At 41.2% G+C, this 18,450-nt stretch overlaps 1 protein-coding gene across 1 annotated transcript in view; it reads right to left on the bottom strand.

The window, feature by feature from the left end:
- DGKK (diacylglycerol kinase kappa) overlaps window positions 1-18,188 on the bottom strand; it is a 160,757-nt gene extending 142,569 nt beyond the window's left edge. The window contains exons 1-3 of the mRNA XM_043459737.1: window positions 17,553-18,188; window positions 16,850-17,120; window positions 16,554-16,687 (exon numbers count right to left, since the gene is read on the bottom strand). Of these exons, the coding sequence (XP_043315672.1) occupies window positions 16,554-16,687; window positions 16,850-17,120; window positions 17,553-18,071 (924 nt within the window). The 5' untranslated portion in view covers window positions 18,072-18,188. The remainder of the gene's footprint in view (window positions 1-16,553; window positions 16,688-16,849; window positions 17,121-17,552) is intronic.
- Between the last annotated feature and the right edge of the window lie 262 nt (window positions 18,189-18,450).

Here is an 18,450-nt window from a genome sequence, read left to right on the forward strand (position 1 = left end):
TCAAGATATTCCCTCTGCCTCCCATCTCTTTCCTATGCTTGCCTATCCTCCTCAATCTTCAGACACAGTTCAGCTCTCACTTCCATCAAATAACCTTCCAAGACTGAGTGACTTCCTATATATACTTAGCACACTTCTTTGTCACTAGTATACCCTAGAGATGTTTGTTGAATTGAAATCACATAACAGCATGTAAACTTTAGGGAAATCATTGCCTAAAGAAGACAGGGAATGAAACAGGTTGAAAAAAAGGCTAAATAGGAGAGCTGGGCAAGAACTTGATGCCAGAGCCTCCTCCTTTATATTCTTCAATGTGCAGCTAAATCTCTATTTATCTCTGTGTGCATGTGTGTGTGTTGTGCATGCATGCATGTGTGCACACGCCTACCTACCAGGTTGTTCATCTATTGAAGAACATATACTTGGGTATGTTCGTGGGAGTAAATCTACCAGCGTGTATCCATGGATGTATACCTTTCCATGACTGTGCCCCTATAAACTCCTGGTTCAAATCCTTGTCACAGTTTTCTGTTTTAAAATGATGCTCTCATCTAGCAGAGTGGCACAGTGGATGTGTGCTGGGTCCATAAAATGATGCTCAGGTTAAATGTGATATGAAGTAAAATAGGGACTTCTAAAATCAGTTCTGAGCATATAAACCACATAGTTTACAGGCTTCTGGGGGTTGCTAAGGGAGCTGCTATATTTAAATGTGAGGAATTAATATCAGGATTAACCCATAAGACACAATAGGAAAATGTACCATTGCTAAAGATATTTTAGTTTCTCTTGTCAGAAAATTGTCACAAAGCAGTTGACCCTTGAGCAAAATGGATTTGACTGTTCAAGTCCACTTACAGGTAGAATTTTTTCAATAGTAAATACTATAATACTACATGATTTGTGGTAGGTTAAATCTGCAGATGTAGAATCTTGGATATGGAGGAAGTGCATATAAGGAGGAAGTCCAAATACAGAGGGCCAACTACAAATTATACACAGATTTTTGACTGAGTGGAAAGTTGCTGCTCCTAACCCCAGAGTTGTTCGGGGGGGGGGGGGGGGGGTCAGTTGATTTTGTTAGTGTGAGGCACTTGACTGCCATCTGCAGGAAAACTGTTAGAATAAATACCTGTGTCTATCTTTATGATGTCTACTTTGCGAAAGGTGTCCCTTTAGGCATGGCAGCCTCACATAGTGTACAATCTGCACAACTTTATGTGGTGATCCTGCCTAGTAGCTAGTCTAGAAGTGGTAGAAGTTTTCCACCTCGTTTAATGGAGAAGCTCCTTCTGATTGGAAACAAGATGGCCATTGGAGTTCCCTGCTAAGCAGAGACTCCATGTTCACTTTTTTGATCAGGGCATTTTCAAGCTCAGGGTGCTGATCTGATCAGAGGCATTGGTAAAATAAATTAAGGCTTTTCCTGTAACTAGTAGAAAGCTATTTTGGATAAAACTTGAACTGCCAAGGGGACATCAAAGCTTAATTTTTGCTTCTTATTCCTCACAAGAAAGGGAGAACCTCAGAATAGTCATATTGACATTTACCTTCAAATTCAGGTGCCAGATACAGGAGAAATTTGACACCAAGATAATGAGTCACGAGCTTTTCAATGTGGTGAAAAGAATACCATAAATAAATTAAATTCTGATTAACAGTTAAGATTAGTGAAAATTGTGCCAAGTAGTTAAACACAAAACCTTGCTCTCTATATACTATAATATTCTTTAGTGTTGCTATACTTGTGTTTTAATAAATTTGCATTTTTTAAAACAACCTGACTAGATAACTCATCATTCTCATTTTTATCAGGATTACACATATAACTCTAAGACTAGTAATTCAAGTTCACATGATCAATACATGAGTGCTAATAATATATAGGGTCCTTCTGGGTGAGTTAGAAAAAACTACAGCCTTCTGGGAGGATAGGAGGCAGTCCTGCCTCCCATCACCTATTGGTAATGCACCTGCGTCATTAAGTCCAGTTTTTGAGGGGTGAGTATATTAAAACTTACCTGCATACCTAAAGAAAGAAAGTGATGATGGCAAATATCATGGCACCTATGCAAATGATATAAAATAAGCCAGCATTTGCATATTTTTATTTTTGAAATATGTATTTTAAATCTAATTTTTCACTCAGCCTTTATATTTTCATAAAGTAGTTCAGTCACCATGTATGGAGTGGCATGCAGTATGTTAGGCCCTAAGAGCCTTATCTTTATAGCCTTAATGGGACACAAGCTGATAATCTCAGTTCATGAGAAGCAAATGAGAAGCAGAAGTTTGTACAGGGTGGTGGTACAGGAGTCCAGAAGAAGGGCACCCAACCCAGTTGGGATACCAGTAAAGACTTGCTGGAGAAGACTGCTGAACTGAACTGAGTCAGCCACACATTACTGGCTTCATTTAAAGTCATAAAAGCTAAGCCATAGAAAGATTAAGCAGTTTACTACTTATTACACAGCTATATAAAGAGGGATCAGGACTAGAACCAATGTGAAGTACTTCCCAATCCAAGAAAGAGTCAAAACTGTTGAATGTCTGGTTACAAGGTATCATTTTGATTTATTTCAGAAATAAATTTTATTTGAGAAAGTTCCATACTTATATGCCTCTTAGTCACATACATACGTTAGAATATTAGAAAAATTCAGGCACACCAAAATAATCCAAACCTGTAGCCTCTTAGGATAGCTAATTAACACCTATGCCACAGTCCTGGCAATCTCTAGTTCTTAATTTTGTGGTTGCTACAGCTTGCAATGCAGGAGACCTGGGTTCGATCCCTGGGTCAGGAAGATCCTCTGGAGAAGGGAATGGCAATCCACTCCAGTATTCTTGCCTGGAGAATCCCATGGACAGAGGAGCCTGGTGGGCTACAGTCCGTGGGTTGCAAAGAGTCAGACACAACTGAGAGACTAACACACACACACACACACACACACACAGCTTGCTACAGGAAGATGTGTTGCATAAAAATGAGGCATTAGCTCTAAATTCCTCGGATACCAACTTTAAGAAACATGAGTCATTCAAATCATTCTGTAAAGTTCTTCCACCACCAAAGGCAGAAGACAAAAGCACTGCTAATTAAATGTGTAATTAGGGTTTATTATAACTAGTATATATTAAAGCCTCATTCACCACTGCTTTGAATTGGTTTTGTCCTGTCTTTATTTGTGCTTAACTGTCCTATTTTATATGTGTTTAATTTTGTAGGATACTTTATATTCTTTTTGGATGCAGGCAGAGTGTGAATTCTAAATAAATAATAACAATAGATTACATTTATGTAGAATGGGCTCTTTTATGTGCTGCATGTGCACATTAAAAAAATTGTATTGGAGGATAATTACTTTACAATATTGTGTTCTGTTTATAATATTGGTTTCTGCCATACATCAACATGAATCAGTCAGAGTTATACATATGTTCCCTTCCTCTTGCACGTCCCTCCCACCTCCCACTCCATCCCAGCCCTCTAGGTTGTCACAGAGCTCTGGGTTGGGCTCCCTGTGTCACATAGCAAATTCCCACTGGCTATCATTACTCAGCTATAAAAAAAAGAATGCATTTGAGTCACTCCTAATGAGGTGGATGAACCTATTGTACAGAGTAAAGTAAGAGTAGAGAAACCTATTGTATAAAGAAAGAAAAGGACAAATATTATATATTAACACGTGCATGGAATCTAGAAAGATGGTACTGATGAACCTATTTGCAGGGCAGCAGTGGAGACACAGACATAGAGAAGAGACTTGTAGACACAGTGTGGAAAGCACAGGGTGGGATGAAATGAGGGAGTAGCATGGAAACATATACATTACCTCAAATGCACATAGTACAGTACCCTGGGGCCCCTTACAGAATCAATGTGTATGATACATTTATACCCATTTTGTAGGTCTTGGAACAATTTTACTGTTTTAAATTATTACAGAAGCTTACAGTTATATATTAGCTTTTATCACCTACTTTTTTTTCATTTATTTTTATTAGTTGGAGGCTAATTACTTTACAATATTGTAGTGGGTTTTGTCATACATTGACATGAATCAGCCATGGAGTTACATGTATTCCTCATCCCAATCCCCCCTCCCTACTTTTAGTTCTATCTACAATTTACTTGTGGTGTCCTTAGTCAGGAACACAATCCCCAATAACAAAAATGTTTCTACAAGCAAAGACAGTGTGCATTATAACAACCTACTTTATAAGACAGCTGGAATACATTCCTGGGGTGGTGGGGAGGGTGGAACTCTCTAGAATGACCATGTTTCCAGGACAATAGTATCTAGTTTCTGGAATATTAGGTCAAATTTTAAACTCTGACTTTCTTCTTTTTATTATACAGCATGTTCCTACATCACCAGCACCCTTGCTAAGAAGCCAGTATTAAACAGGGAGTTCAAACTGAAAGATAAAGACCAATACAGTATACTAACGCATATATATGGAATTTAAAAAGATGGTAACGATAACCCTATATGCAAAACAGAAAAAGAGACACAGATGTACAGAACAGACTTTTAGACTCTGTGGGAGAAGGTGAGGGTCGGATGTTCTGAGAGAATAGCATTGAAACAAGTATACTATCAAGTGTGAAATAGACCACCAGCCCAGGTTGGATGCATGAGACAAGTGCTCAGGGCTGGTGCACTGGTAAGATCCTATTAGCTTAAAATAAAGAATTGGGAAGGTAGGTCAGTTACAAATCCAAATTAGCATCGATAAGGACTAATAAAATACTTCTTGCATTTGTGTTAAATATTAGGCTTTCATTTGACTTCATTGAGAAAAACATTAAAAGATTCTACTGCTAGAAAGGTTGTTTAAAACACTGGACTAGTGTTTTAAAAACACTCCAAAGGTCCCTTTCATGATAGTCTATGGGTCTACAATACTGAAGATAAAAGGTTTCACTGGATTCCCATCATGGTTTCTTATTTCTCTGTAGAAAATCCCGTGGTATGAAATAGGAAAAATATTGAAGAGAAAGCACATCAGACTCTTACGAAAGTGGAATGTGGTCAAAGAAGGCCCAAAACAATAGAAAAGGGACACTAGATAATGTAATTATTTTCTTCCATTTTTAGTTTTAGTAGTTTTATTTGGAATTTGATATACAAGGAAATTAAAAGTTAATGTTTAATTACATGCCTTACCAGCCAACCCTCTGCTTCAGTCATTATTTTACTAATCAACAGCTCTCCAATGGTTGTACCTCATCAGTTGAATGATACACACAATTGTATAAGTTGCCTTCAAAGTTTCAATAGGACTTTCCTCAATCCATTTTATTTTCCACAACATTTCAATCTGTAGTCTACAATTTTATCAAAGTGGCCTTTACTTCTAAATCCATATACCTCACTCTCCTGTCTGTAGACCCTGGCCTCACTTGCCCAATTCAAGCATAATTCTTCTTCAAGCATACCACATTTCTACCTGATATTTTCCACTGTCTCTGCTTAATTTAATTCCACTTTTCTCTAGGTCTGAGGAAGATAAGATTTAATTCCACTTTCCTCAAACAACTTCATTCCTTCTCTTAAATTTCTTATATCAAAGTAAATTTGCCAGTAGGCAATCCCTTATATCTGAATCTAACCCATCCATGAAAAGTTGTTGGAGAGTGAACTTTGGGTAATGGGCAACTTTATTCCATTTTTATCAATTGGAAAAGTAATAATGCCTTCCCATTCCATTTTCAAAATCCTTAACTGACTTAGTGTTTTCATTAAAACACTCTAAAATATGTAACTGTCCTCCAAATATGTACAATATTGTAAAGCATTTAACATGTGCTTTTTAAATGTAAAGCATTTAACATGTCAATGCATGTGTGCTAAGTTGCTTCGGTCATATCCAACTCATTGCAATCCTGTTGCCTATAGCCCACCAGGCTCCTCTGTCCATGGGATTCTCCAGGCAAGAATACTGGAGGGGGTTGCCATGCCCTCCTCCGGGGACCTTCCTCACCTGGGATCGAATCCGCATTTCTTACATCTCTGCATTGACAGGTGGGTTATTTACCACTAGCGTCACCTGCAAAACCCAGAACATCAGTATCTAATTATTAACACTTAATGAACTAATTAGCAGATATGTGTAGTTCACAATGATGCTTATGCTATACTGTATACAAACAAATTAATGAAAAAAAAAAAAAACAAAGCTGGCTTTCAAGTTGCCTTGGAATGTATATTGATTTGCACCATTAGAAGAAAATAATTTTTCTTCTTTTTAAAAAACTTTTTAAAAACTTTAGTTCTGATGAGAGATATTGGAAAGGCAAAATAAGGCTTTTCCAAGAACTTCTAGACAGAGGACTCACTAGTGAGAAGCAATATAACAGGAAAACCATGAAGAGAGCCACTGAATGTGTGCTTGGATTCCATGTGAAACCAAAGTGAAGTCAAAAACAAACAAAAATGTCCTGGAGACCTTGCTACCAAGTTGAGTACATTAAAGCAAAGGAGACCATGGTAAACACCAAAATTATCATTTTAATTAGTCTTAACATTAGTCAAGCTGATTAAGGTGAGGGAGAAAGGGACAACAGTATCCAAATTATGGGTAAGAGAAAAGTTATGTTCTACTCAAGTCTGGCAGGAGGGAAATCGTCACAATAAGCATTAACTGAGGTTAGCGAGAAGGGCACCAACTTGTTACTTTTCTGAAATCAATAATCTTGTTTTATAGCCTCATTTACTTTCTTCTCTGCTGTTTATGCTTAGCTGTTTTAATAATGCTACATCACATTTTCCTTTTATACTGCAAGGGAGATGTACAGTGATGTAAGTAAACCATGAAATAGTATGTTAAAGGTAGGTAATAGATGCAAATGACACTTATGAAAGGAAAGTTAACAAGGTAATTCTAAAATAGGATGTGGCAACTACTGTTAGAGTTGGGATTTGGAGGATGATGCTATGATGCTGAAGCCACTTCAGGAGAATGACAAAGAACTCAATTGACAAAGCCCAGGGTTAATGAAAAATTTTCCTGATTTCAAGCATCTCTACTCAGAGCCAAGGAGATGAACAAATTTTACTCAGCAGGTACCTTTCATTTCCTGCCTCAAGTTGCAAAATCCCAGAAGAGAACATTAGCTGCAGCAGAAAGCAAATGAATGAACATCCAGAATACTGAGTCTTCTTGGTTGAGTCCTGTGAGCAGTGCTTCTAGCCTTTCCTACTCCTGGAGGTAGGGGCCAAGCTCAGTCCCCATGCCCATCACTTCTTGTTTCAGAAGCACAAGAAACACTTCTTGTTTCCCATCCAAAGCTCTGGGTGGGAGCATCACCCTTACCTCTCAGAATCCCACAGTATCACGTGCCTTGCCTTGTGTTGCTATGAGGGAAACAAGGCAATGGGAATCCCTGTTCTCAGGGGCCAGTATCTCTCTTACAGGCTCTTTAAAAGCAAAAGACTTAAACAGCAAATACTCGTAACACTTTGGAAGATGAGAATCTCTAAGTGCTACAGACAAGGCTGAAGATTCTGATCTTAATATTGTTTAGTTACTAAGTCATGTCCAACTCTTTTGTCACACCATGGACTGTAACCCATCAGGGTCCTCTGTCCATGGGATCTGCCAGGCAAGAATGCTGGAGTGGATTGCCATTCCCTTCTCCAGGGGATATTCCAGATCCAGGGATGGAACCCACATCTCCTGCAATGGCAGGCCGGTTCTTAACCACTTAGCCACCCAATGCTGCATTACATTTGCCTTTTAAATTACTGATTCAACCTTGGTTGGATTGTACACATTTTATTAACTCTCTTAATTTTCTATATTGGGTTAATGAAAGCTGGATAACTTGAATAGTCTATCTCCTAATAATTGCTGATAATGTCCTCACCCATAGGTATTTCCCTTCTGGGTAGGAGGTACACAGAAAAGCATGATTCTGTAATTTTGTGTTAAAGAGACAAAGCCATCAGTACGTTTTTGCATATGGCTAAAAAAATAGTCTCAGAAACTTAGATTTTCCTTTTGGAAATTTAACAGTGAGTCTCCCCTAAACTCAAGTCACAAACCTAGCTGGCAAATGAAATCTAGATGACCAAGTAAATGTGAGTTCAGTCTGCTATTTATATATGAGACATTTTGTTTGTGTAGACACAACAATTGTGTATACATAAAATGTATACTCTCATTGCTTTATACCTCAAATACATCCCTTAATAGTTGTTTCAAGCACATGTTTAGCAAGCATATCATACAGGTAGATACATTCTAAGCTAAAATTAATTAGTGCTTATGGGCCGGGAAGATCCCCTGGAGAAGGGAATGGCTACCCATTCTAGTATTCTTCCCTGGAGAATTCCATGGATAGAGAAGCCTGGCGGGCTACAGACCATGGGGTCACAAAGAGTCAGACATGACTGAGTGACTAACACTTTCACTTTTTTTCACTTTCAAATACAGTGTAGAACAATGCACATGACCTGATGATTAAGTGAGGGAGGTGACTGGGGTAGGAGGAAGCTTGAGACATAATTGCACATTCCCTAACATCTTACTGTTGTAGACTACAAGCATATATTCAGAGAAAATAAATGGGAAAAATATATGAGTAATTATCTCTTCATTGGTCAGTTGCTATATAATTTTTATTTACTTTTTGGAAGCTTTCATGATTTTCCACATTCCATGAAATTAGTATATATTTCATTATTTTATTGCGTCACATTTTTGTTTAAGAAGAGGTATGCTGAAAGAATTGACTGAGTGAATGCCTTGGTAAAGCAAGCTGGGAAAACAAATAATCACTCCCTGTACATCTGTTTTGGTAACTGGATCCCTCATTTACTAGTGTTGCTTCAAGGAAATCTCATCTATGTGATTTTGCCCACCATGGATTCCTCAGTGCTAAGCAAGTAGGGACACAAAGGAGGCACTCAGTGTAATTAAAATTTTTTTAAACCCTTTAAAAAACTGAAGTATAGTTAGTTTACAATGTGTTAGTTTCAGGTGTACAACAAAGTGATTCAGTTATACATATATATACATATATATATATATATTACACATACCTATTCTTTTTCAGCTTATTTTCCATTATAGGTTATTACAAGATCTTGAATATAGTTCCCTGTGCTATACAGCAGGACCTTCAATTTAATTTTTAAATAAGTAAATGAAGTTAAAAACCACTACAATATTGTAAAGTAATTAGCCTCCAACTAATAAAAATAATTGGGAAAAAAAATTTGGAAAACATTGAGTCTTATTCTCTGCTTATAAACCTGACTTGGAAATTGTATGTATTTGTAAGAGCCAAGCCCTTTATCACTCTACAAGAACAGACATTTAAGTGAGCACATGATTAGACAACCACAGTCAGAACACCATTATTGAACTGGCTAAGCTCCTTCTTAGCTAGGTAGGGGTGTGTATCTAATTTGAAAATTAGTAGTAAGAATGTCATTGCTTTAAGTTTATCATCAGCTCTTGAAGTGCTACAGTATTAGAGAGGCATAATAATACAGCTAATTCCCAAATTATTTCTGTTTGGTTTGAAAAAGAAGTATATGATTTTTTCCTCAGAAGGTTTTCCTTCTTAATTCTGTTTTCCATGGACAGGATTTGCCTTTCCTGAGTGTACACCCTGACTGATGGATGGGAGAGGTTAACCAGAAATGGGCCGGGGGGCAGAGAGAAGCCAGCCTGGAATTAAACACTGACTACACTTCAGCCTACTTGGTGGTTCAGTGGTAAAGAATTTGGCTGCCAATGCAGGAGGCATGGGTTCCATCTCTGGATCAGGAAGATCCCCTGGAGAAGAAAATGGTAAACCCACTCCAGTATTCTTGGCTGGAGAATCCCATGGACAGAGGAGCCTGGTGGGCTACAGTCCATGGGGTGGCAAAGAGTCGGACACAACTTAGCGACTAAACAACAACAAACTCTTCAGTCTCATGTTCTGAATTTAAGGTTCACTGGTGTGTGTGCCATGCCTGCTAACTCACTTCAGTCGTGTCCAACTCTTTGCAACCCTATGGGCCTTAGCTCACCAGGCTCCTCTGCATATGGGATTCTCCAGGCAAGAATACTGGAGCAGTTTGCAATGCTCTCCTCCAGGGATCTTGCTCTCCTCCAGGGGTTCTTCCTGACCCAGGGATCGAACCCACATCTCTTAGGTCTCCGGCATTGGCAGGCAGGTTCTCTACCAATAGTGCCACCTGGGAAGCCCTAGGTTCACTGGTTCTAGAATGATATAACCTTTTCTTTGTGTAATAATTTCTAGTCTTTAGAGTGGGGTGGGTAGAGAGGGTACTTTTTCTTAAAAGACTGGTCTTTTTCTCATTTTTGCTCTTTCTTTAAAAAATTTCTTTAGGGGAATAAAGTTCAAGGCTGTTGGTGAGATTATGGCCAATTTGCCTTAGGTTAGGAGGGTTTCTCTTCTTTTCCTCTTAAATTTCTTTTTTTCCAAACCCTTTTGAGTGTGGAGAGGAATCATTATTGATTTTAGTGAAGTTGAGGGTATCTTTTATGATGGAAAATTTTTTCTTTAGAGGGAGCACCTCTCTTTAGGTTTGGAGGACTTCCATTTTTTTTTTAAACAGGTATTGTGGACAGGACCTCTAAGGGCCACTGGCTTTAACGAGATTGGGGAGCCCTTCTCAGGAGGATTTCTCTTTCTTTCTTTAAAATAAGTAATCTATTTGGAAGAAGTAAGATTGGGAACATTTGTCTTTGAAAGAATTTATTATTTTCCTTTTAATAAAAAAAATATTTGAAGGCTGGAAGATAGATAAGGTACTGGGGTTCCAGTGAGACTGGGTGCATCTCCCTTTGAAGAAGCTTTAGAAAGAGATTTTGTGTTTTATTTCTCCTTTATATGGGGGGGTGGGGTGGGTTGATTATCAGAAATAACATTCGTTATTTTCAATAAGGCATTGGTTCACCTCCCCTATGAATTTCTTCCTTTAAAAAATTACTCCTTTATTTATTTTCTTCTTCCTCCTCTTCCATTCTTCCCTCCTTTCTACCCTTCCTTTTCCCCTCCCATCCTTTCTCTCCCTTTCCTCCTCCTCTTCTCCCACCTTCCTCATTCTCTTTCTTTCTTTCTTTGGAGAAAAAATGTTCAGGGACTTTGGTGAGTTTGGGAGCTTCATCATTCCCTAAAAAGGAGATTTCTCTTTTAAAATGTTATATTATTTTCTTTCTTCTCTAATTCTAAATGCATTACTTGTTTTGAGAAAAGGGAAATTTATGGAGACTGGGGACATCTTTCCTTAAGAGGACTTTCTTGGTCTTGTTTCTGTTTCTCTCTTACCTTTCCAAGTTAAAATTTTCTTATATTAAAAATAAAGCTTTGGGGTTTGGATGAATTCAGGTCACCTCTCACTAGAAGGATTTCCTTTTCTTTTTTTCTTCTTTTTAAAAATTGCTTGCATTTGTTTTCATTGTGTTTTGACAGAAAAGTTCATGTGTCTTTGTGAGATTGGAGCTTCTTTATAAGACGATTTTGTATTCATTTCTTTGATATTATCCCATCCACCAACACATATGTCTTTCCATCATTAATTTTCTTTTAAATCTTAAAAATCCTAAAGAAATTGTAGTTTGAAATAATATTCATGTGCCTGGTGAGGATGGAGCATCTCCCCTTATTTATTTATTTGTTTTTCTCCCTTTCATGGGAATTAAACATTCAGGAGATTTGGTAAGATCAGGAACCTTATCCTTTAATATTTCTTTCTTTATTAAGTTAAAATGTTTGCATGTATCTGGGTGGAGGGATTCATAACTTTCATTGATTTTGATGATTTTGAAAGTATATGCCCTTGAAGAGATTTCCCCTTTTGTTTTTCTCAAAAGAAAAAAAAAATGGAAGTGAATAAAATTTATTTTTCTTGGTGAGGTTGGAGGGCCTTAAGAGGATCTTCTCTTTTAAAATTTCTTTTTTTTTTTAATTTCTTCATTTGTTTGCTTATTTGTGGGAAGATAGTAGGTTTATTATCATATAGTTGGAGGAACAATCTCTTATCTTTTTAATTAAGATATAATTCACATACCATAAAATTCATGATTTTACAGCATACAAGTCAGTGGTTTTTAGTATATTCACAAGCTGTGCAAGCATCATGCTTGTGCTCATCATGTCCGACTTTGTGACCTTTTGGACTATAGCCCACAGACTTCTCTGTCCATGGGATTTTTCAGGCAAGAATACTGGAGTGGGTTGCCATTTCCTCCTCCAGGGGATCTTCCTGACCCAGGGATGGAACCTGCATCTTCTGTGTCTCTTGTATTGCAGGTAGATTCTTTACCACTGAGCCACTGGGGAAGCCCCACCCAGACATCACCATTGCCTAATTTCAGAACATTTTTATCGTCCTCCAAAGAAACCCTATACCTTTTAGCTATCACCCACACATTCCCTACCTCCCTTCAGTTCCTGGCAACCACTAATCTACTTTCTGTCTCTAAGGATTTGCTTATTTTGGACATCTCATATAATTGGAAGGGATGACTGTAGGGAGCTTTGATGAGGTTGGAGGACATCAACTTATTTTTGCCCCCATTGGTTTTGTGGCATGGGCCAGGAGGTGCAAATAAAGTTTATAAATTTCAAGAAAATTTTAGGGTGAAAAATACTGTTTACCTTGAGATGATTTCTCATTCTTTCATTTTTTTCATTAATTTTTTTCTCTTGGGGACATGTTTCATGGGCTTTGTTGAGGGAGAGGAGCTCCTCCCTTTAGAATTTCTTTTTTTTTTCCTTAAAATAATTTTCAGGGGAGTTTCATTATCTGGGGTCATTGTCCCTTTCTTTTTTTAAAAATTTGTAAATTTGCTTCTTCTATTTTGAGAATAAGGTTTATTTGCTTTGGTGAGGGTGGGGGCATCTCCCTTTTGGAATGGTTGCTTTCTTTTTTAAATGCTTTAAGTTTTTTTTTTCCCCACTTAGAGGATTATAGTAGGCAGGCTTTGGAAAGATTGGGAACCATATCCCTAGCAGAATTTCTATTTATATTCTTTCCAGAAAAAAAGGCGGGCTTCTTTGGGAGTAATAGGTTCAGGGTCTTGTGCCTCTTCTCCTTCCTTCTCAGGCTCCTGTTCTATGATGGTCTCCTCTGGGAGCATCACACAGGGAAGAGCAATCACTACTTTGGGGAAAAAAATCAAGGCTAATGGAATGTCAGCTTAAAAGTTTTTCTTAAATGAGCATCCTGTGTGTCACAGAAAGGCATATGTTGGATTTTTAAAAAATCTGTAATAGATAAATTGATAGTTATACCCTATTAGGTGTCACTGGAGAAGGAAATGGCAACCACTCTAGTTTTCTTGCTTGGAGAATCTCATGGACAGAGGAGCCTGGTGGGCTACGGTCCGTGGGGGTCACAAAAAGTCAGACACCACTGAAGCGACTTAGCACGCATGCACTCATTAGGTATCACATTCTGTTTTTGCTCTCTCCCACCTTGCTGCCTTCTTCAGGGGAATAAAAGAGTTAATAATGCAGAGGAAACCATTCTACAAACTGTAGAGTACCACACTAGCAGTAGGCATTATATAATCCTTGTTCTAATGCCCCTGAATGCTTTCCTGGCCTCTGTGGATTTTTCCCCTTTGCCTGGAAGCACTTTGGGTAACTGATGGCTCAGACGTTCCTGTGCCTTTTAGGCTGCAGATCCGCAGAAGCCCCAGTTGGAGATTTTAATAAACACATAAGAACTGTATTCTCAGAAAAGAAAGACCACTGGCCAAATATCTCATTATCTTTTTTAGAACATCCTGCAGCAAATGCTCAGGCACTCTCAGAATATACCAAATATATCATATGGTGTCATCAAAACCTGGCAAGGAGGGGGGAAAGAGCCTAAGAGGAAAGAAAGTAATTTCATCCTGACCTTCAACAGGTTAAACATTCGAATCTACAATCCTGAAGCTGTTTACAGTCACTGCAGATATTCTGTTCATTTAGGGAAAAAAATGTATTACCCCTGAAATCAACAACATCATTAGTCTGCTGCTGCTGAGACTGCAGGGAATAAGGACACTTTCCAAATCAGTTTTTTAATTGTTAGTAATTTGCTTCTTAATTATGATTCTAACATTCATTCTGAAAATGGAAAGATTGACTGCATTTCCCCAAGGGCTATATATTCCAGGCTATTTAAATAAGCATTTACTTATCCCTCTGAAACAAGTGAGAATGCGTTTTTTATTCATTCACAGAAACAGTCTCTACGTCATTGCTGAAAATGGAATTGATAGGTTTCAAGCTTCAGCAAGTGTTTATTGAGCAAAAATAGTAAGGGCTGAATTGTATTGGGCACCGGGAAGGAGAGATGGTATCTACCTTTGAGAAGCTTGGTCATAGGTAAGATAATAAAGCATTCCAGCAAGAACTGCCAGGTGTCATATAAGCAAATGCCTGCTACTTTGCAAGAAAATGTGTGCGAAAATACCAGGAAACTGTTCTGTTATGGTTTGGGATATAATGGTAACTGCTGTGTAGTCATTAGGAGTGAGGGATACAGAGTCCCCTCTCCACCCTAGAAATAAAAGCCACAAAAGTGTATTTCATCGGTCACCTGTGTGGTGTGATTATAATTTCATAGCTGATCAAACCCAATGAATAAAAATACAAATGGTCTTTCTTCAACCACAGCTGAGGGAAAGGAAGTAAATATGGATCACATATAGGCAACCCCCCCGCCCCGCCCAAGAGAGTTATAGCATTGTTAAAGAACCAATTCACACGTCTTTACTTACACTTGCTGCCACCAGGTGGGAGACCATGGCTCATTTCCTGGAAATTAAACCATTTCAGAAAGGAAGGAAATAGATTTGGTTCACAGACTGTTATTCTGGTAGCTATTTGGAAAGAAAATATGAGACCTCTTTTCTCTGTCTCTACCCTTATGCTAGTCATAGATTTGCAACCAGCAGATTCTGAAACCCCCAAAGAGAGCAGACCACACACTGGAAGACTTTTTTTTAGTGCAGTACTGGTCAGCAAAGTTATCTGGGAGAAATTTGCAGTCACATTCAAAGCCTTGGTTTCACGCATTTTATCCTTTGATTTATCAGGCTAGCTTCATGCTACTGGTACTGACTGTGCCTGACCATGTAGGATTTCATTGTATAATGAGAGCTATATATTGTTTTGATCTCTAAGATTCTCTGTGTGTGTGTATATATATACATATGTGTGTGTGTGTATATATACATATATGTGTGTGTATATGTATGTGTGTGTGTATATATATGTCATTCCCCAAGCTTGCCTCAAGAAGGCAGTGTCTGAGAACAATGCAACAAAACCCTAGATAAGATGGCAGCCTGTTTGCCTTGAATGTTAAGATGCAAGTCAAATGGTTATGGGTGCTATTTGCCTGAGGAGAATGCAGCAGAGAATGGTCCTATCACTGAAGATCATATGTTCTCATCTGCACCAGGGAACAATTGCACAGCAACACCTAGACTGTTGGAGAAGTGTTTGCTCCTGGCAGTTTTAGCATTACCCAGATTTTTGCATCCTTCAAAACACTCTATGGTTTGTGTATATGGCCCTTTTCACAGATAGGAAGAAACTCACTCTACAAGATAAGTGACTGAACAAAAAGACCAGCTCTACTTGTCAAAATCAAACTGGAGGGAGGTGGTCATGGTCACCTGCCGAGATGGCCAAGTACCTGTGGGTCAGCTGGCTAGCACGCCTGAATGGACACTGTGTGGAGGAGGTTAACCTTGTTCCCCTACCTTGATGCTCCTTATTTGTCTGGCAATAGAAATTTTCTTGTCAAACTGGTGAGAGATGCTTTCCCTCTGTCACAGGGCTCATCCCTGGAGCTCCCGGCCTTCAGCCAGTCTTTCAGAGGCCAAAGAGGCCATACATTCACTGACCATCCTGGGAATTAAACCCTCCGGTGTCAGTTTCTAAGTCCTGCTGTTGGAATCTCAAGAAGGCCACAAGTCAGGTCAGCTTTATTGGTCTCCTTCTTATCAGCTTTATGCAAACTCTTCCAAAAAGACAAGAGCAAGCACCTGGTTAGGGTGACCTCCCAGGTCCAGCTGCCCTAGAGATCACTGCAGGGAAGGGCTGCAGGAGGAAATGGTGGGGCGTGGAGATTCCCCCTCTGTGAAAGCGGGATTGTTGGATTTTTTTTTTTTTAATCTCCTGCAGTTCTGTTTTCTTTCTTTTGAAACCTGTGCACTTTTTTCCCATGTGAAACTTTTCCCTTCATTGTCCCTCTTTTTCGTAAATTCAAGCCTCTCTATTCATAACTCAGGAAGCAACCAGTGCCTCCATTTCCATTTCGAGATGACAACCTCTGTCCCCCATTCCCCTCCATTCTACAAGTGTGCGGTCCAGAGTGACAGGATTCTGAGCCTTGTCCCTATGCCCTGCTAAGCAGCAGGTTGGTGTGATGTGTTGTTTCTGTGTTTTGTGTTGTTTTTCTTTGGGGCGAAGCTCAATGAAGGTGTATGTATACATTATTATGATTTTCACAATCTTGTGGAACGAAGTTTAGGAAAACGAAGAGTAGGGGGAGCACAAAGAAAGCATGAGAGACAGACTCCTGAAGATCAGACGCGGTTTTCGGGGTTTCAAGGTCCAAGGAAAGACGGAAAACCTTCTTTCTTCCCCCTCCCCCCTTGGCGGGAGGATCCCGGTGAAGTGCAACATTTACAAAGGCGTCTCTGAAGACTGGAAGAGAGGACGGTTCCCATTCACACGCTCTCAAATATCAACTCCGATTTTCCTGTCTTTAAACCGGGACTTCTGTACCATTCCAACTGGCAGCAGTGCGGGATGCCAGTCGCCCGCTTGTGACGCGGCCCATCACTGTAACGCTGTGTTTGCACCTACCTGCCGGGAAATCCTGCAAACAGATGGAATGGTGGCTTCGACGCACGCATGCTCTCCCAGTCCTCTCGGGCGAACCCTGCCCTTCCCCTGCAGTGCGCGTGGGCGCCGCCCAACCCCTAATCCCCACCCGAATCGGGTACCAGCGCCCAGCGGGCAACAGAGACTCCGGGCCCTTCCCTGGAGCGCTGCCAGTTGCGCCCAAGCTGAGGACTCCCTCCCCAGTGGCAGGGAGGGGGTCAAGCAGACGACTGCGGCTCCACAGCTTGGGCCTCTGCGGCAGTGACCGCGGCTAATAGGTGTATCCCACCGCCCCCACTCAATCCCATGCCTGGGTACCGTGGACCGGCCGCTAACACCTCTCTAGGTCTCTTTCGCTCCCTGGGTCGTCTTCCTCTTCTTTTTCAAGATATAGGCGCTCACCGCACTGTCCCTTCTCATAGGGAACACTGCTCTGACTCCCAACCGGTGCTATCACCCCCGTTTCTAGCACCCCCCAGCCCACTCTCACTTCCACATGTTGCTTCCCGCCTCCCAACCGCTTCCCTCTCCCCTGGGCTCCCACATCCCCGCATCTTTCCGAGCATCTTTGCTAGTCCGTGGCAACCAAATGGGATGCTCAGGGTGCCCAGAGTCCCGAAAGCAGGATAGCCGTACGGCCTCGCCTGGCTTCGAGCCCTCCCGCCCCAGAGGGTCTTTTTCTTACCTTTATACTGGACAGTGGTGCTGGCACTGGTGTTCGCGGCGTTGGCGAGGTCCTTAGACCCTTCTCTGGAGCGACCACCGGACACTGCAATAAATGTGGTGCTGGGCTCTGCTCCAGACGGGACACTTGAGCCGGCTCAGGGCAGGACTCTGTGGCTGGTTCTCTGGCTGGTACTGGGGCCGGCTCGGGGGCCGGCTCTACGGCTGGTACTGGGATCGGCTCAGGGGCTGGATCTGGGGCTGGTTCTCTATCTGGTTCTAGGATCGGTTCTGTTTCGAGTTCTGAGGCTGGTTCTGGGGTCGCCGCCGGACCAGGTTCTGGAGCAAGCTCTGGACAGAACTGCGGTGCCGGTTCCGGCGAAGGCGCGCGGAGCAGCCAAGGAGCCCGCGCCGGCGGCGACGGCAGGAGCGGCGGCTGCGGCGGCGGCGGCCACGGCGGCGGCGGCTCTGGAGATTCCGCGGGCTGCTCTCCATCCTGAGGCGGGGCAGTGCCCTGGGCCGCGGCAGATCTGCGCTGCATGGCCGCACACCGCCTCAGGTCCGGGCAGCGGGCGCCCTTGAATTCGGAGGGCTAAAGTACCCTCGGGCGCCCCGCCCACCCCAGTTCAGCAACCCCTTTCAAGGTGCCAAACTTTCCCCCGCCCCGCTCCATGGCTGGCTCCGCTCTGAGGTCTAACCGGGGGATGCTCGGCGTCTCCCAGTGCTGGAACACGCCCCTCGGTGAGCGCACACCTCTTCGTAAGCAGCCACGGGCCGGATGGGCGGGAAGCAGAGGGGCTTGAGAACGCGGACTGGACAGAGCGCTTGATGACCTCCTAGCGACGCGCGGGAGGGGAGGGGGGAAGACAAAAAGGGGAGGGGGAGTGGGGAGGCGTTGAGAGGGGGGTGTTGGAGCCCCG

The sequence above is a fragment of the Cervus canadensis genome, chromosome X (assembly GCF_019320065.1).
Source record: "Cervus canadensis isolate Bull #8, Minnesota chromosome X, ASM1932006v1, whole genome shotgun sequence".
NCBI lineage: Eukaryota > Metazoa > Chordata > Mammalia > Artiodactyla > Cervidae > Cervus > Cervus canadensis.